Source organism: Myotis lucifugus, unplaced genomic scaffold (assembly GCF_000147115.1).
Source record: "Myotis lucifugus unplaced genomic scaffold, Myoluc2.0 scaffold_88, whole genome shotgun sequence".
In the NCBI taxonomy this organism is placed as follows: Eukaryota; Metazoa; Chordata; class Mammalia; order Chiroptera; family Vespertilionidae; genus Myotis; species Myotis lucifugus.
In genome coordinates this window covers 2,235,867-2,255,915 of record NW_005871136.1, presented here as the reverse complement: position 1 = coordinate 2,255,915, position 20,049 = coordinate 2,235,867, and the positions used below count along the sequence as shown (strand labels likewise).

The following is a 20,049-nucleotide window of genomic DNA, read 5'->3' as shown; positions in this document are numbered from 1 at the left end:
AGAAGAAGCAAATAACAACCTGGGAATCTTTTGTTTTATTCTTTCTTTTATTAAACTAAGTCTTGTTTAAATTAGAAACAAATTCTCAAGTAACAAGAACCCTTTCCCCTTTTTCTGCACCAGCAGTGAAAGGGTGTGTCTTTGGATTTTATTTAAAGCATGAAATTTCTTTTTCTGAGAGAAAAGAAAACAAAACAAAAACCAAACCCCTAACCAAAACTTTTTTAGAAAAGAAAAGCACACAATCCAATTACACAAATGGAAACAAATGCTTGAGCTTAGGAAAAGAATATTTGAAGCATCTACCAAACAAGGAGTGGGGAAAAAGAGGGTGAAAAGAAAAGCCAAAGGAAAGATAAATAAAAAATAAATGCACGAGGCTAACAGACATAGGTAACTAGAATTATATGCCTTTAAAAAGTTTCAACTCCCCAACCAAAAATAATCTGTGAGGATCCTAATGACCCCTAGGACCCTTTGAAATTCTTTCTTTAGTTTTATAAAATAATTCTGCAGCTACCCTCTAAGAAATGAAGGCAGCTACATTACGTGGGAGGTTATAGGATGGGAGGTGGGAGGAGGAAAGAGAAAGTGGAATTAAGGGACAAAGGGGAGAAAAGCTTAGGTGAATCAACGGATTGCAATCTATCTGCTAGGAATGAACAAGACAACATCAAATGAGGAGCTGTCAGCTGGACCATACAAAAAGCTAAATGTACACAAAAGGTTTTTCTTTTTATTTTCCTTTTAAATCTACCATACTGCTTCAGTTCATTTCCAATGCAACAATCTACTCAACACCAAAATGGTCATATCTATCATAAATACAGAAAGTCAGTTTTTAAAACTTATTTTTTTAAGCTACGAGTCCTCAACACTCTTTGTGTGTGGGTTTATTTTTTTTTTTTCTGAAAGTGGGAGTGCTTAACTTTTCACCTTAAAATTGGCTTCAGCATAAAAGCTATCCTTAAAATCCCCAGAAAGCTAAAGCAGTTCACATTGTTTTTTTCTCAAATACTTTCTGCCCATTTTTAAATTAAGAAACAAAAAATTTTTCTGGAACAAAAACGAAAAAAGAAAACTGAAAAAAATAATATATATATATAAAACAATGATTCTGAAAACAGAACGAAGTGTGAGCGATTGACCTGAGAATAAAAAGACATTACATTTCTCTTTTTCTTTTAGCAAGCCATTGGTATCTGAATGCTAAGATAGCAAGAAATTTAAAACTGGAACAAGGTGGACTGCTTTCCCATACAGTGCATGCCGGGCTCCTCTGTGCTATCAACGTGGGGGCGTGTATTGAAAAGGGGCAAATATACAAGGGGTTTAAGCTCCAAAGACGTTAGGGAGGCCCTGTGGACTTCTGTTTCCCAGACCAATAGTACCTTCAAAAGGACACAATGTAACAGGGTTCAGGGGTGTGTTTCATATATATATTAGAAAAAAGAAAACACAAGAATGTAAAATCACCGGCATAGATAGGTATATGGGAAAACAACCCACGCTTTTTCTTTTTTTTCCTTTTTTTTTCTTTTTTCTTTTTTTGGTTAGAAGCTTTGGAATTGCAGTTAGTCTATTTTTGAAATTGGTTTGTTATTAATTTTTTATTTAAATTCTTTTGTTTGTATTGTTCATCTTCAAAGCTTACAATCTGAAGGTGTCCGTTCCTACACTGGTCAGACCACTGTCCTTGGGGCAGCTGGGGTCTTTGGGACCCTCCACCGGGCTCGCCGGTCCGTCGGACTTTTGGCTGAGATCCGTGTCAGACTCCTCCGAATAGTCGTCTGTTGGCATCGAGGGCTGAACCCCTGAGGTGCTGCATGAACTTGAGGTAACCGTTGAAGATGAGGAGAGAGGAGGAAAAGAAGGAGGCTTCGGGGCCGAAGCCCGGGAGACCACTTGCGGCCAAGACTTCCTGGAGGCGTGGGGGGAAGCGGAGGACGAGGAGGGGGCGGCGGCCGACTGGGGAGGGGGGCTGTCGTTTGAGTGAGCGGCAGACTGCGAGGTAGATGCGGTGCTAGGATCGGGGAAGCAGGCAGAGTGAGGTAATAAACTAGGGTGCTCTTTGGCGTTTCTTGCTGCTCTCGTGATTGTTCTGTGTTTGTGCAAGGCCGACTCGAGATGTTGACTCAGAGCTTCCTCCCCACAGAGCGTGCTCTCGCACGCCAGGCAGTGGTACGAGCCGCCGCCACTGCTGCCACCGCCGCTGCCACCGCCGCCACCACCGCCGCCCGTGGGGACGTGAAGCACCATCTCTTGCAGGTTCACCACAGACTGGCCGAAGAAGCAGAGGGACTTCAGGTGGCTCCTCGCCGCCTCCTCGTCACCGAAGCCCGCCTGGCACTTGCGGCAGACCAACTTGTACTGCACCTTTGGAACAATGAAGGGGTCATAGAGGGAGTCCGCACTTTTGCTTTCTGCTTCTGGCTCTTCGGGGGGTTTCAGCAGGAGGGGGGACACCTCACGGGGTGCGTTTTTCTGCTCTTCTGGTTTGGGGGATTCTTTGGCAGGGTCTTTGTCTGGGGAAGCAGCCCCAGGGGGGACTGGGGTTTGGCTTGCTTTGGGCTGCTGCTGCACTTTTTGCTGCTGCTGCTGCTGCATTTGCCGCTGCTGCTGCTGGATCGCCTCCTGCAGACTCTGCTGGTATTGCTGGTACTGCTGCAGTAGGGAGCCCGGGGACAGCCCCATCAGGGCCTGTGACAGCGCAGGGCTGTAGGGGAACAGGCCTTCCATGCCATACATTGGCTGCAGGTACCCGCTCTGCAGGGCGCCAGGGATCTGGGGGGCATAATAAGGAGAGAAGCCTGGTACAAAGTAAGGAAGGAACTGGCTCGTGAGCAACGCTGTGGGGTCTGAAGTCAAGGCTGCCTGCAGGGCCTGCAACTGTGCAGGGTCCACTGCATACTCCATGGTGGGCAGTGGGGCTGAGATGGTGGCTGCGGCTGCCGTGGGGGCTTCTCCTTTCTCCTTCTTGGGGACAGGCAGGGGCTCCCCTTTCCCTTTGTGTGCCTTTTCCTTCTCCTTTACCTTCTCACTGTCTTTGTCCTTGCGTTGCTGTTGCTGCTGTTGTGGCGGGAGCTGTGGCACAGGTGGAGGCTGGGTTGCTGGCGGTGGCTGCACCTGTGGCTGCTGCTGCTGGGGTTGGGGGTGTTGCTGAGGGGCCATCGCCATGGTGGCTTGTGCTGGGGTTGGGGAGTTCAGTGTCGCTGAGGACGGTTTATTTGGTAATCCAGATGTGGGGAGACCAGGGGAAGGAACTGTTGTGCTGGGCAGACCCATCAAGTTCGGTTTTGGAGACGTTAAAGCTGAAAAGAACGGACACAGAGAAATCACGTCAGTCTGGGTGGTGAGGCTGAAGTTCAAGATGTTTTGACCTGTGTCACTGGCACAGAGTCTGAGGTCTCAAGGTTTATACTTGAAGGTTTACACCGACATTTTCAACAGAGGTGTCAGCCAGGCTTAGGGTTGGAGAGCCTTGTATTCTAATCAAGCCCGAGTCCTGGATCAGCTCCGCTCCCACACTTCCCTTTCCAGCCAAGCACCTTCTGCCCCATGTGTCATGCCCACCCCGCTAGTTCCTATTTTCTTGCCAAGCTCCCTGCTACCATTCATTCTACCCAAGGCAATTAGTCTGGAGGCCCCTAAACTAGCTGGGACCAAGGGCCTTCATCAAAGTGTCACAAAAATACTACGGCCAAGAGGTCTCACCAGAAGTTGTCTGGAGGAGACAGGTGACAGGAAAGGAGAGGGAAGGAAAGCAAGAAACCTAGCCAAGCCTCAAGACAATGTGAACAAATAGGCTATACACATGCACCTCTGCAGCTGAATGGATCCGTTAAGAAGAAAGACATAGGAGGAGGAATAGGAAGAAATCAAAACAGTCTATTCAGGGAAAACTGTTCCAGTGTCTTGGCTCAGCTGATCTGCTTTAACAAATCTGTTGAAAAAATGTAACCATCTAGGAATGGGATCGGCAGTCCTCTAGAGAAATGAACACTTTCTACTCTTGCCCCTGTTTGAATGACATACAGCAGGGCTAGGGCTGTAGACGGTGGAAAAACTGGCCATAGGAAGAGGAGAAAAACATGTCAGAAATGGAACTGCCCAAAGTGCTGCCACCATCAATTCCTAAGATTGCATCCTACATCAGGTACCATTGCTTATGGGTGGCAGAGGTCTTTGACCATGTCACTCACTAGACACACATGGAGTACAGCCCCATCCTCAGTCACACGCAGACCTAACCTACCACTACCTGTAAAGCTTTCATCCAGCCCAGAGCCTAATATACCCTCAGACCTATCTTCTGGTTTGAGGCTTTTGTTCCAGAGTCATGGAAGTGATGTTGATGCTGCTGGTAGATATCCCCGCTTTTCAAAAGTTCACTTTGTGCCACTTTGCTTTTAGGAAAAACCTACATTAATACCTATTTTCGCTAACAAAGAAATACAAAAAGTGAAAATAGCATTCAGTGTTTGCTTTGCAGTGAGCTATAGTAGAGGCATCGCGCACCCTGAACAGGGAGCGTGGGACTGCCAAGCTCCTTCCCCAGGAACTACACTCAGCATCATAGCTTTGAGCTGTTTCTGTGAGTATCTGTGCTTTATCTTGATCTATTGTGTGCATTTGTTAGCAAGATGTGTCCTAAGATGACTGCTTCTTCACTTCATGCCATTTTGACTTAGGAAAGGTTTCATAGGAACACTCTACTTTCAGATAGTGAGAAAAACTTGTACACCAAACTATAGGTTTGTAAAGACTAGTAAGGTGGTGGGGAGAAAGGATGTGCTGGGTGATGAGATGCTGAAAAAAGACAAGAATTGAGAAGAGTTCATAGGCAGCAGCCTTCAGATTATCTTTACATTTGCTACACCCAAGAAACTAGACAGTGTACAGCCCCTTCACTTCTGTGAGCACCAGAATTTAAAAGCAAACCCTATGGCCCCTCACCACTTATCTGGATCACAGCCAGAAAGCTGTGGTAGTGGGTTCCATAATGTGACACTGTCCTCATGAAGCCCAGACCTGGGTGAAGACAATGTTGACTTCAGTGTTTACTGGGCTATTACACTGCATTTGAAAACACTCAAATTTCAGATAAGAGAACAAAGTTGTCTCAAGTTGCCAATCGCAGAAAAACATCCGTTAATGTTTGGATAGACAAGGAGGATGCTTCCCTCAGCACCACATATCATCATTTATGTACTCTTCTGAAATTAACACATCCAATTTCCTCAATGCACATAAGGGGCTGAAACCAGAGGAGAAGATAAATCCGACTAAGAAAAACACAGTAAAGGCTCATTGGACAAATTGGCACAAACGAGGCTGCAACAGAATGGATTATGAATTCTAAATTTGCAACATGGCTCTTTCCGTCTCCCTCTAGACAACAGGCCTACTCCAAGTTTTAGGTTGTAACCAGAGCCAAAAGGAAGGGTAAGGAAGGAACGTCTAGATGTTTCCCCATCTCTATGACATCAGGTTTTCAGGAGAAAGATCCAGGTCAGAAGGCTTTAGACGGACTTTCTATATCTTGAACTGACAGTCTACATAAAAGATTCAAAATTTTAAGAAATGGTTACTGAACCTGTGCTATTTACAAGCTCTGCACTAGCCACATTTGATACAGTATCAATACAGTAGCTTAATGTGTTCTCAGTAATTCTGTGCCCTTGGTTTTCTCATCTGTAAGATCAGAACCAAGCAAGGCACTTCATCCCCGAGACCTAGGCATGCACCTCTGGAGTCAGACTGATAGGATATGGATTATGATTGACACACATTTGCCATGTGTGATCTTGGACCCGTTCGCTGACTGCTCAGTTTCCCACAGGAAATTGTTGTGGGGATTTACATGGTAAAGGTTACCATTGGGCCTGACATATTAAACATAGGTCTCTTCCCTCCCATTCCAGATCCAGTGCTCCTGTGAGCTTTGGTGCAGTCAGGAGGTGGTTACGGGGGGCACATCTGGCTGGCTGCCTTGAATAATTAAGAGCATATCTTTCCATCTTAAGTCCACTTTAAGTGGTCAGAACCTGAGTAGCACTAAACATATACCTGTTGACTGACTGGCTCATATTGGGTGTTGTGGAAGGAGCACATAGCACTGGGAGCCCGGAGGCCTGGGTGGGAGCTCTGGCTCCTACCCTAGCTTGCTGAAGGGTCTCGACCTCTCTGGGCCTCAGTTTTCTCATCTGTAAAACAAGGGGAATAGATCAGACATTCTGATTCTAATTTTTTTCACATTATTATGAAATGTTGGGCCTTCCCAAGCCCCTCTGCCAAGGTCCTGGGCTGCAAGGATAATTCAGTGTCTGGCCACTTTCCACAGCTTGTTTCTTGGCTTATGTCTAGCTGGCTTGAGCATCATTCTGTGACACTAACTTGCCAACACACATAAGCAACGACTTTTATATCTTAATGCTTCCTTTTCTTGTTCCTCTCTTTGGCTAAGAAACTGGGACCAGGAATGAGGTAGTCTTATGTTCTGTAAATCCTGCCAGAATTGTAAAACTTGGATTTCACTCAACCAGGACTGCTCTTCGAAGTAGAAGAGCCGCTTCACCTCCTGGGAACAGGGACATGTTTTGAAGGCAAGGAGGCCCTTTGAGGGGCTCTCCTTTGGTGAATGTGCACTGGCCAATGCAGGCCATGAAGGCAACTTGATGATTTGTGCCTAAGACTTAGAGGATTGTAGAGGTCCAATTTAGGAAAGACAGGTGGATCCAGGGAAGATGGGTAAGGACAAACAAGAGAGGTACACAGGAAGAACTGTGAGACTCCCCATTAAATGGAAAAATGAGAGTACCAAGTATATGATTCTGAATAGGGGAGAGAAGCAAAAGGGGAGATGGGCAAAAGGAAACGATGCAGATTGAATACCCCTAAAAATTGACCATTAACATCATTTGTCTGTCTGGAGTACTAACACAAACATGTCAAAATTCAAAACCACATTGCCCAATACAAGATTCCTAGTCAGTGCATTCGAGCACAAACTGACACAGCCACTGTTGTTCTGGCTAGAAGAGAATCTTAGGAGTAAGAGGACACCTGACAGCAATTATGCCAGGTAGCTCTCTAAAGAAGGGAGCAGGGACCACACAGGTAAGGGCAAAGATTGGTTTAAATTCTCTTGAACAAGTTCCCATAGGGCATGATCCAGAACTTGCTAGATATTAAAGTGTCTTATATTTTCAACAAATATCTAGAAGGGATCAGGATTTCCAGAAGCAACAAATGGAAGGGTCTACAATAGAAGCTTCTTTCTTGAAAATAACACCTCTCCCACTCCCCCCGATTGTGCTGTTGAACACAGGGCACAAGAATGGTTTCAGAGGAGACCAATCCAACCAGGAGATGCCATCCCTGAACTGGGAAGTCAAAGAAAGATGTACAACATGAGCACAGCTCCAGGGTGACTCAATGGAAGGCACCTGAAGTTTTGTTGAAGCTTCCTATCTGCCCAACACTCATAGGGTATGGATGGTAGTCACAGAACAAAGGGCTAAATGGGCAGCTACTGAATGCTGATGGAATCACCTAGAGCAGAACCCACCTGTGTTAGATGGAGTAAAGCCCGGCAAGGAGGGGCTGTTGAGGCCAGGGAGCAACACAGGAGGAATGCCCTGGAGTGCCGGATATGCTGTAGGAAGGTTAAGAGCCTGTAGAGGGGCATTATCAAACATCCCTTGCTGCTGAGCTGCCAGTCCGAGGACCTCATTGGCTTTTTTAATCCGGTCCAACTCTTGTTGAGCCATCAACTGACGTACAGTGGCTGGGTCAAAGTATTCTTTCTCCTTGTCCAACTGGCTTCCAATGGTGTCTTTAACTTTGGAGATATGCTGTTGGGAAAAGATATGGTCACGTACAGACAGCCGAGCGCTGTACTTGATGCCACACAAAGTGCACTCTGTTTTGGGTCCCTCGTAACTTGTTTGGTTTATACCAAAATGCTTGGCCATGCTTAACTTAGACTTCTTTTCTTTTGCCCGGGCATTCTGGAACCAGACCTGAACAACTCTCTTTGGCAGTCCAATGTCATTGCCTAGGACCTCACACTCGAGCATGGTGGGTGTCCTGTAGTCATTAAAGCATGACTTGAGGACCTTCAGCTGCAAATTAGTCATTTGAGTGCGAAAACGTTTCTGCCCAGGCCGATCCCCATTGTCTCCAGATTTGCCTGCTGACCCACTTGCACCAGGACTTGGGGAGCAGGGGTCTGCAAGACTTGAGGTTTCACTGTAGTCCACTGTACCTTCATTGTCATATTCTTTGCTGTAAAAGCTCGGGGCTGGGCTGACCAGGCCTGACGACAACCTGTCCTCATACTCGGACATTGCCATCATGGCCGCTTTGGTCAGCCCGTCATTGGGTGCAGAGGAGGATTTGGTTTCGGTTGCTATTCCCGTCGCACTGTCGTTATCTGCGTTGCCCTCATCTCCAGTAGTGGTATCTGTGATTGCTGTGTTGACAGAGGAACAGTCATCATTGTCCAGCTTAGTCTGGTCAAAGTTTAGATTAACTGCAGACATGGAGGGGCTTTCAAAGTCTTCAATCCCTTCCACCTTGATGGAAGAAGGGCTAAGAAGAGTTCTTGGAGATAACTCCATGGTTTTACTCACAGGTGAGAGGGGAACACCTTGGCCATCACTACTGCTTGGGGGTAGGTGGGAAAAGCTAGTTCCATCAAAAATATCTCCTTTCATTTGGAGTCCCCCATCGCAGTCTAAGAGCATTGCAGACAGAGTTAGGTTGTAGCCAGCTCTCTTGGCTTCATGCCAATGACGGGACCGGATATGAGCCTCGAGAGCAGTCTTGGCTTTGAAGAGGGCTCTGCAAAAAGGGCATCTCCTGTGGGCCTGGGCTGGGCCCACAGCCCGGAATTGTCCTTTCCTTTCCCTGGCGCGTGTGTTCTGAAACCAGACTTGTACCACACGTTTCTTCAAGCCTACCTCATGCGCAATGTGATCCAACATCTTTCGAGTTGGATTGGAGTCCAGCAGGTACTTTTGGTAGAGAATTTCTAGCTGTTCTGGTGTAATAGTTGTCCTCAAGCGTTTGTCTCTCTGAGGTTCTTCTCCTGTCCCACTGTCATTTTCGCCAGGGCTTGCGCTGGCCTTTTCCTCCAGCTTCCTCTTCAGAGTGTTCATAGTGGAGGTTGGAGTTGAAGGAGAAGTGGCCGAGCTTGCTGGAATCTGAGGTATGGCCCCAGAGAGCAGCTGGCTTGCCAGGAGAGGGTTACTAGGGTCAAATAGCATGAAAGGCATATCCAGTGACCTGTCTAAAAACTGAGGGTGGATGAACTGATTCTGCGCACTCAGGAAGTGAAGCTGCTGATGCTCCTGCCAATGTTCAAACGATGGGAACGCCAGCTTACACTGGTCACACTGGTAGGGAATTAGCTGAGGAGGTAGGTTTGCCAACTGTTGAGGAGTTGATGTGTGGAGGGGCTTGAGGGGCAGGTGGGACAGCTGAGAAGGACTGGGGCTCGACTGGGGTAAGGGGCACTGAGGAGGCGGTGCTTGTGGAGGAGGCTGTGGTAATGAAGTGGGGGAAGTTAGCTGTGGAAGCTTTGGCTGGGCTGCGTTTGTCTTCTGCTCAGGCTGGTCTTGCTGCTGCAGCTCTGCCTTTGGTTGTACTTGCTTTTCTTGGGTTTGGTTTGGCTGTGCACTGGGAGGTTCAGCCTGCTTTGGTTTCTCATCACTTGCCTCTGTTTTTGAACTGAAGGTGGCCAGTTCGTCAGCTTCTGCTGTAAGCTGCAAGAAAGCGGAGGAAGCTGTATTGGCTGATGGTGCTGGGGTGCTGTAAGCCTGTGAGGGCATTGGGGTACTGCAGGAGGAGCTGGTGGGTGTCAGGATTTCCATGGCATCCATGGAATCCTCATTTTGGCTGTCATCCTGCCCCTCCTCATCCTCATCTTTGTAACACAGCTTCTTCTGGTGCTTGATGAGATCAAAGATGCGCTGAAACACCAGGCTGCACTTTTTGCACTGGTAGTTCAGGTTGCTTGTTCGAATATACCTATCATTCGTAAGCTCACGCCGCTCTCCATCTTTGCCTTCTCCCTGATTCTCATAGTTTTTCCTGGCCTTCTGTCGGGCATTTTGAAACCACACCACTATGACTCGGGTTGGCAGGTTCAGTAAATTAGAGAGTTGCTCAAATTCATCGTCCTTTGGGTAAGCATTGGCATCAAAGAAGTCCTGTAGAACCCTCAGCTGGTAGTCAGTAAACCGTGTTCTTGAAGACCTCTTGCTTCCCCAGTACTCTTGCTTCTGAGGTTCCGGCGAAGGGGGCCGGGAGTCAATCTTCAGCTCCTCCAGGCTGGTGATAGGAGGGTTGCTGAAGTTGTAAGGGGAGTCCTTATTACGCTGCCGCTCTTTGAAGAGAGTGTTTCTGAACCAGTGCTTGATCACTTTCTGGGGCAACCCAGACTTGTCAGCCATCTCTTTGATCTGCTCTTCACTGGGGGAGTTGTTAATGTCAAAATATTGCCGCAGGACTCGGAGCTGGTCATCCGTGATCCTGGTGCGAGGCCTCTTGTTCTGCTGCTGGAGCAGACTTGGATTGAGCTGATGCTGGTACAGCTGGGCCAGGTCTGCAGGCAGAGGCTCCACAGGTCCGAGCTGAGGAGGCAGCTGGGCTGGCAAGGTCTGAAGTGGCATCGTCTGCATCATCAGTGGTGAGAAGATGGGCAGCTCCATGGGCATGGAGAGCTGGGTGAGCGGAACGGATGGCTGGGCCGGTGCAATTGTAGGTGAAGTGATGGGTGGTGCGGACACAGGGATGGCTGGTGTGGAAGCAGGCTGAGGTGGTGCTGCAGGAAGTGGAGGTGGAGGGGGCGGAGGAGGAGGTGGTGGCGGCTCTGGGGTTTGGGGCCTCAGGGGGTACAGTTTATCGTAGTGTTCTCTGTACTGTTTGGCAAACCTCTCCAGCTGTTTAAAGGGAAAGTAATTTTGATGAACATGCTCTTGATGACTCTTTAAAATCAGGATGTTGGAGAATAACTTGCCACAGGAGTCACACTCGAGCTTTTCCAGATTCTCTCCGTGCTCCGTCTTCCCATTCTTTTTCTGCACCTTCTGCTTATTCTCGTTGTACTGAATGACCAGCTCAAAGCCAAAGTTCTCCAGCAAGGCCTTGGTAGCGTTCCCTCTGGCATCTGAGGCGATGCGTGGAGGAAGCATGGAAGGCTCAGAACTACCCCCTGGTGCCAGCTCTTTCTTCTCTTTGGCCTTCAAGGCATCTGGCAGAGACTCCTTCGGTCCTGCGTTGCCTTCTCCCCCTTCAGCACCATCCCTCTCTCTCTGGCTTTCTTTTTCCTTTTCTTTGATGACCAATTTGTTTTTCTTTTCAGGGTGCTGGCTTGGCTGTAGGAGGGTAGAGTGACCCTGGGATAGAGAAAGCTGGCTTTGCTGCAGGATCTGCTGGTGGCTCTGCTGTGGGATCTGAACCTGAGCCTTCAGATCTTCCAGCAGGCCTGGGCCTGTCCCAGTCAGCGTCAGCGCCCCACTGGTCACTGGCAAGCTCACCTCAGGGTTGAGCTGGAACTCAGCGCTGGGGATGTAGAAGGGGAAGAGGAGGTGCTGCTGTTGCTGCAGCTGTAGCAGGGTCTCAGTGGTCATGGGAAAGTGAGGAAGGAGGGTGGGGTTAAACAGCTGAGACTGGATCAGGGCAGCCTGCTGCTGCAGCTCCTGTTGCAAGTGAGCTTGAACTTGAGCTTGGGCCTGGGCCAGTGTCTGTGCTTGTTGCTGCTGCTGCTGCTGTTGTTGCTGCTGCCTCGATGCAATCATATCTGCCAGTTTCTTCCGATTGGCCTCCTTGGGCTCTGAAGGGGAAGTGATGTTGGCACTGATGGGATTCCCCAGGGGCGGCATTCCTACACTTTCAGTGGGCACTTGGCTCAGTAAGCTGGAGCTTGGAGCAATGCCAGCACTGCTTGGGTTGGTGGTGGTAAAGGTGTTACTGCCAGTGGTGCTCACAGGACTTGGGGTAGAGGAGCTCAGGGAGACACTGCTGCTGTTCCCATTGCTACTGCCACCTGCGGCCTCCAGCTTGGCTGCCCGGGCCTTGGTTTGATGTAACACAGACCTCATGTGGATCTCCAAAGTGGAACTCTGGCTGTAGGCCACGTTACAAGTGTTACACTTAAAAGGCTTGTTGTCTGGGCTGCTGGTGGGTTCTGGCTGACCAGTTGCCGATTCTTGAAGGGCTCTCTTTAATTTATGCAGGTGGGAGACAGAATTATAGTGCACCAGCAGGATATTCTTTTGCGTGAAAGATTCCTTGCAGACGGTACACTTGTAAGGGCGAGAAGGGTCTAGAAATTTCTCCATGGTGAAGTTGGGGCCTTTTCTGAAAGGCAGAGCTCTCTTCGGTTCTGAGCCTGAGTCTTCTTGTACTGACCCAGAGTCACTGCCTGTGGGGCTCTGCTTCTCTTCCAAGTCACTCTCTTCCTCCTTATCTTCCTCAACAATTATGGTGTGGTCCTCGGCCAGGGTGGGGTCTCCCATTGCCAGGAGGTCCCCATTGGCCAGAAGGCCGCCATAAAGCTGCTGGATGTCGGCCTCACTCAACTCCAGGTGGCTCGTCTCAAGATGTTTTTTCAGAGCCTGGAAAGTTCGGAAACTGCGCTGACAAAGACAGCACATGGTGGCGGCTCTGATCACGTGGTACTGAGAATGCAGCTGCAGCTTTTCAATGGTCTTGAAAGCCAGGCTGCACTGATTACAGCGGTACTTGTACACGTGGCGATCTGACACAGGCAGCTGGGGCCTCTTGGTGTGAACCTCATTGAAGTGAGTCTGAAGAGCCGCAGAAGTTTTGAAAACCTGGTTGCACCCTTTCTTCCAGCACAGGAAGCCCGAGTCTTCTCTCATAGAGCCTGGGTCAGCAGAAGAGGGTTTCAGATCCCCACTGTGCTCTGTGCTCACGGAGGGCAAGATGTTCTTTCCAGGATCCTCTGAGGTTTCTGTAAAAAAACACATCAAGCCCAATGATAAAGAGGGCTTTGTTTCAAGGATGGCACCAAGAGCTGTCTACCTAGCAAGGCCTCAGGAACACAGAATCTGACGATGAGGGAAACACCCAACCTGAACACACAGCCTCCTGCTTTCCTTCCCTCTAATAGAGCACACATATTAGGAGCAGGTCCACATGAACGGAGAGGACTGAAAGGAAATACAAAAAGTGTTGCCTCCTAATAAACCTGTATCCTATCACATATCTAGCTTTTAAACAATATTTAAAATTGTTTGGCTCAGAATCCTCAGTTTCTCCAGAACTGGTTTGAAGGTTACTGATTTTAAGTGGGTTCACCTTTTACATGGATCAGTATTATAGAATATGTGAATTAATGCTGTCCTGAGTTATGGGGCATATTTGAGAACTGTGGTCCGTTGTAATTTAAGAAATTTTGGAATATATTTTTAGGCATTTTGACTGTTATCTCTATTCAATAAGCAGTGAACATTCAAGTGGCCAATTATTAAAATACAGTACATTTTTCCCTATAATGAGCATACCCATAAATATTCTGACCCAGATCAGCTGTCCACAGCCTGATATGCTGACAGGAGGTGAACAATGTAGAGGAGCCTCATAAATAGAGCCTCATAAATGGAGGTCTAATGATCTATCCAGGTACAAACCATCGTGGGGCACCACCACATCATCCCTGTCTACGACAAGGTACCCCTATACTATATCCTGAGGCAATCCTAGAAGACTCAGAGAACTTGGAGTGGAGGCAGCTCCTAGAAAGATGACTAACCCAGAGCCCTGAAATCCCCCATGTGCTCTATAAGTTCCTAATAAAGTCCTCAGAGATGGAGTGTTTAACAGCTTAGGATGGTGAGTTATGGGTCTGTTCATTGAGTCTCAGGTTATTCACTCCCGAAGGGGACATGCCCACCAAAATCCTACTTGTTCTCACCTGGTTTTATCCCTTTAAACCATATGAGTAGCACATAAAAATATGCCGAGAACCAGAGTACAAAGTGGCTGCCAACAGTGCCCCTCGTCTTCTGATCAGTTACAGTCAGCTTGGGAGTACTGTGAAGGACTCTGGGCACCCTCGCTCTGTGAAAAATCCCGGCCCGACATTTCATTCTGTTCCCATTTGCAGGGGTCAAGGATAGTGACACTAACCAGGCTGCTTGCCTGCCTCCTCAACATTGGGGTTCCCGTCTCGATCTGGAACAGCCGCTGGGAGAAACATGCTGCTGGGCATCACCATCTCAGGGGTGGTCACCTGAGGAACAAGAGGCAGAGAAACACAGAGAGTCAAATGGAGAGGGAAGAGACACAGAATAGGGAAATGTGTAACAATTATTTAATAAGCAAAATTAGCCTTCACCAGTGTAAAGCTGGAGGTGTCACTTTTCATAGCTCACTGAAGATTCATGTTTATTAGACAAAGCTCACATCAGTCAAAAGTGTTTCTACGGTTACATTCTGGACATAATTAGCAGTGCACACTTGAAGAATAATCTTATTATTAATATTTTTCCTTTATGCAGAATTTTGACTTTGATCACTGACAATGTTTTGTCATGGGCTGTGAAACTTCTTGTGCAACCAATTAGGTAGATAAGTTGAAAGGCCCACCTTAAGCTGCTGAAAACATAATAAGGGCCCTAATTAAATCATACCTAGTAAAGTACACTGTAATCTTGAAGCAGGGAGCATTGTAGTACTGTTTTCAAAATGTATTCAGGCAAGAAGAGGAGGGGAATAAGAGCAAAGGAAAGGGTAAGAAGAAGAGAAGAGAACAAAGGAAGGCTGAGGACACGCAGGCACATTGGCGGTTTTTCCAGGAAACAACATTTTGTAACCCTTTACAAGCTGAGATCAAGTGCAAATAAGCATTTCTTATGACTCACTTAAGCCAGGATTTCTTGTGGAGTTTCTGCTCGAGGTACATAGCATCAGAGGGGAACCTCTGGCCAGTGTCCCAGCTACACAGGATGCCCCGCAAAGCATCCTTCAGCAGGGTGGCCCCACTTTAGCCACTGTTTCCCAATAGAGCAGCGGTTCTCAACCTGTGGGTCTCAACCCCTTTGGTGGTCGAACGACCCTTTCACAGGGGTCGCCTAAGACCATCCTGCATATCAGATATTTACATTACTATTCATAACAGTAGCAACATTACAGTTATGAAGTAGCAACGAAAATAATTTTATGGTTGGGTCACAACATGAGGAACTGTATTTAAAGGGCCAGAAGGTTGAGAACCACTGCAATAGAGCAATTCCAGAATTAGCCTGGATTAAAAGAGCTACAATTTTAGGTCAGATCTTCAGACATTTCTCTAGGCTTCCCTGCCATCTGGCCAGAAGCTTGTCCAAACAACTTATCATTTGCCCCACATTAATGTGATAAACAGCCCTCAATATCCAAAGTAAGGATAAAAGGTTCTTTGTTTAAAAAGAAACAATGTCCCTTTGCCTGCTATAGGGTGGGAATATAGTTGGTGATGATATTCCCAAATGAATCAGAAATTGTTTCCTGTTTGATGACAGCGAAAGAAATGATCTAACCTCAAGGTTACAGAAACTACAGTCACCACTAACCATTCTACACGGCACCTAGCCCATTTGGAAGCATTATTTTCCCATCAGCAACACAAATACCATGATAATACCTTCACTCGCTGTTGCAATGATTGGAACCACTAGATTACTGTTCAAAATGAAATATTTTAAGTAAATTCCTATTTCTAATCATTTGAAGATCTTGGCCTTGCTCAAAATAGCTACTGACATGTTACTAGAATCATCAGTGATGGGCTCAACTGTCAGAGGAAACCCAGACAACTGTTCACATTAACACCAGAAAGGTAACGCCCCAACACATTTATGGGTGTTAGAATAATTTCAGCAACCCCAGATGCTAACAGGTGCAAAAGTAAGCAACAGGCACTATGGAGAGGGGTTCTGAGAAACCGTGTTTCCAAGAGCAGGTGCATAGCAGGTGCACATGTGACAGAATCCCTGCTCTCACAGACACCTGCACCTCCACCTCCACACAAAACTTGTGGCAGCTGGTTAAGGCTAGCTGTTGATGAATCGTTAGGAGTGGAGCAGAGATTGCCAAACTCATTCCATCTATTTTCTTTTTAATAGAAAGCATTTCTGACCAGTGTGGTTAGGGAGTCCAGCAGGAGACCAAGAAGTGAAAGGTCACCGATTAATTTATAGTCCTCAGCTGAGGGGGAGCACAAGGTTGGGGGCTAGAGGGCGGAGAAAGGGAAAGGAAAAAAGACCCCCCCACCTCCTTTCTCAGTTGTAGCGGCAGGATCAGTCCTTTCCTGGGATCTTTTGGAATTATGAAAAATGAATCATGAGAAATAAAAAAAAAGCCCTACAGAGTAAAAAAGAATAAAATTATCTAACACCTCAGCTGCACATCATTATAGAAAACTGGGGGCTTTTTATACGCATTACAGTAAGGCAGACATCCCCTCTAACAGACTCAGTACGACGGATCAGTAATTGTTTTCATACACTTTAATTAGAAAAACTCAGATGGCTATGAATAATAATGGAAAAGAGAGACTTTTGCACTTGAAAGGTTGAAGTCAATCAAGTGTGAATGACGGCAAAAAAAGAAAAAAAAGACACCAATTCATCAGCCCTCTGTTGTCTCGCTGCGACTTTAATCATAATTCCTGATTGGGATTCAAGAAGGCAGTAAGCAGCGGTTCTTTGTCTGCCTTCACCTTCCATCAATTAACTCTCCCCGAAATATAATCATCAACCTCACATGCTCCTCTGCATCTTAATCTGGGCCTCCAAACCTGTAAGTCTTGCCCCATATGTGTTTAAGTAATTACTTTTATCTACCTGCATCTTCTCATCTATAGCATCTCCCTCAGAAGAAAAGAAGCCTGGGTATATAAAATTTTAACGAGCAAGAAATTCTCAGGAGGCAAAAAGGAGGAGCCCTAAAGGGAATCCTAAGGATCTAGAAGTCCGGGTAAGGCCTCTCTGCACCTGTGTCTGAACAGAGAGGTTGAGAAGAGAAGCCTCCTTGCTGCACAGGTGATGGAGGGCCCCGTGTCAGCTCTCAGACACGAATGACCCCTCCCATGCTTGTGTCCATTCCTCCCTCTCCTACCAGCTCCCAGAGCTTTCCACTCAAAAGTTTGCATGCTTTTGCGTAAAGCCATAAATTTAGTCCTGCCAACAGCTTTCTGAGGAGTTCTAAGGAAAGGAGAGTTGGCCAAAGGCACAGTTCCTTCAAAACTTGCCTTGGCACACCCCGCCCCCCTGTTTTTTAAACTGTGTGCAAGGTTCAGACTATCCAAGCCACAGTATCCGATGGAGAGCTGAAAGTCAGTTGGAAAGGCAGTCATTTAACTGCTGGGCACAGTTCTTCTGTAAAGACCTTCCCTTTAGAGGAGCATTGCGGAGTATAGGTTTCTGAGACAACAAAACCTGGCTACAATCTAACCAAAGCCATCCCAAAGGTACCCAAACCTCGCCTTCCACTAACTGAATCCCACCACCAGCACCACTGCACATGCATGCACACATGCACATACACTCTCTCCCTCTTCCCTGTCTCCCTCTGCCCTCTCTCCTACTCCAGACTCAAAGCCAAACAAAACGTTTTAGGTTTGGCCAGATACCAGTACCAATAAGTCCAAACACCTACACTTTTTTACAGTGACACTACCATCCAGATAGATTGATTTTTCTAATAATCTGTATACTGATAAACGTGTTCAAGTATGTCCCCATATTCTACCCATTAATGTATAGAGGATACCCGAGACTATTAAAACGGACTTTTAACCAAAAGTAAAACGAAGTTTTTCTGGTATGAAAATTCAATTGATTGGACACATTATTTCCTCAGAATTTGGGTCACTCAAGATTGGCCTTGGCCATCTAAAGGCAGTTCCATGGTGATCTTATTAACCTATTAGAAGAGGTGAACTGAAGTTATTCTAATATCCCTAAAGATACAGGTAGATAAAAGTAGTTACCTAAACACACATGGGGCAAGACTTACAGGTTTGAAGGCCCAGATACCACATGTGTTCCTCCCACTCTTTTGAGCCAAGTCCACTACATTCCTTCCAAAGTATGTAGAGTTGATGGGAATGTAGTATAAAAGCTGAGCTCAGGTGCTGAAAGTTCAAAAACAAACAGCGGCTCTAATCTTCCTGACAAGTAAACAGGTCTCATGTATAACCAGAAATGTGGAGTTTGCTCTGATGCTGAAATTCTTCAAGCTTAAGCAATTCTCATATCTAACAATAGCAACAGAAGAGTTCCACACTGACAGTCTCCAAGCTTAAGCAATGCCAAAGCAGCTTAGTTGTTGAAAAGGAAGAGCCTCATGTGACTCTGCTCATCTTTTCAATCTGACCATCGTTCACTAAACACTGCACAGGGTCCCTGTGCCACCTGCTTGTGAGAGCATGACAAGGTCCCTGTGCCCAAGTAGCTCACAATCCAGAATAATTAACCTTTTAGAGAATTTGATGAAACTTGTAGACTACTAGAAAAACACTTTCACACACAGACTAGTGCAGATAATTTCAGGAAATCACAGGTTCCTTAGAGGGAAATCCATGAACTCAAGTTAACTGCTCTTAAATACAAGGAGAGGTGACATGGGTTCATAAATACCTAGTTCTCTTCAGTTCACCATTATTATTATGATTTAATGCCTTTCAAATTTCTATGAGCTCAGTGGACCCTAACGCCCCAAGGACACCCTTATAAAACCCAGAGGGTTAGATGTGGGTCTGGTCCCCACTATGACATTAGGAAGAGGTCACCAGTGTTTCTTCATTCTTGATAGAAGCAGCTGGAATTATAAGGAGCCCTCCACCCTTCTTGCTTTCTCCAGGTCACGGATGTGGAGCAGCCAAATACAACACCCTGAGCAGCCATGTGGTCTACTTTGCTAAGGTCTTATAGAACTGTTCATGCAAATTCACCTCTCAAAGCCATTGTGTGAGGTTAGATCAGTGCAACCAACAAGTTCCACATGTTGGAAAGCAGATCTGTTTTCTTAGAGAAAGTGTTGAACCTGGTTTCTCTGAGACACTCAACCCTCCTGCCTTAGCACTGCTCGCCTAAGTGGGGCTTCTTTCTGAAAGGCTCACTTTTCCAAGTCAAAGTATAGGCTTGCCAAAACCTAGACTCCCAAATAAGCCTCAGATCCTTCACTTGTCAGTGAAAATCAATAGAAGAACCTCAGACGGGGGGGGGGGGGGGGGGGTCCTTGGACCCAGGCCTTCCTGGCACAGACCTGGCCAGTCTCTATGAATGAGGTACTGGTTCTATTAGAAACATTTAAGCATGAAGTTAAAACCTACTTGCTTCCAAAGCTGAGCATTCCAGCTAGTGGTGCAGCTCAAGCTGACTGCTCCAGGGAGAGGCGGGTTGCTCACTCCTCTCCTGCACCTCGAGGGCCTATGGGGCCTGCCAGCTGGTCTCTGCACTAATGCAGCCAGCAAACCAGGGCACCTCTTGGCAGCACAACTTCAGAGGTTTTTTCCTTCCCTCACTAGGCTGGCACTAACCACGGAGTCTAGAGGGGTTTCTCTGACTTGTTTCCTTTCTAAAATGTCTTGTATGTGGTTGTCTTTCCCTTTTTAAAAAACATAAAACCCATGAGGAAAAACTGCAGGGCCACGTTAGTTTTCATGTGGGACAGACTCAAAGACAGACTCAAACATGGCCATGAACCAGATCTTAAAAACTAAGAATGACAAAGACTGAAAATGGAGGTGAATGGGAGGGGAGAGAGAGATAGAGAGATAGAGAGATAGAGAGATAGAGAGAGAGAGAGAGAGAACACACAGACAGCAAAGAGAGCCGAGAAGGAGAATGAATTGGAGAAGAGCTTCATTAGACTGAGAGAGGCAAGCAGTGGCAGTATACCAAGGTCACTTCTAATTTAGACCATCTAATTGGCAAACAGGCTCCAAATGGCTATCATCTCACAGGGCTTGGAATTAATGAAGCCCGATTATTTTCATTACTTTCCTCTGAGATGGAGACAAAGTAAGAA

General features: G+C 46.7%; 1 protein-coding gene across 5 annotated transcripts in view; it reads right to left on the bottom strand.

Moving 5' to 3' along the window:
• Positions 1-20,049, bottom strand: part of ZFHX3 (zinc finger homeobox 3) — a 180,705-nt gene that overhangs the window by 2,602 nt on the left and 158,054 nt on the right. Inside the window, exons 8-10 of one of the 5 annotated variants that reach the window (XR_002829864.1) lie at positions 14,164-14,266; positions 7,571-12,985; positions 1,477-3,311 (exon numbers count right to left, since the gene is read on the bottom strand). Coding sequence is in view for 3 of the 5 variants with exons in the window: in XM_023756007.1 (XP_023611775.1) it covers positions 1,651-3,311; positions 7,571-12,985; positions 14,164-14,266 (7,179 nt within the window). In the remaining 2 variants the exon portion in view is untranslated. Of the gene's footprint in view, positions 1-716; positions 3,312-7,570; positions 12,986-14,163; positions 14,267-20,049 lie in introns of those variants that run through there. The other 4 variants (XR_002829865.1, XM_023756006.1, XM_023756007.1 and 1 more) reach the window with 4 other exon arrangements.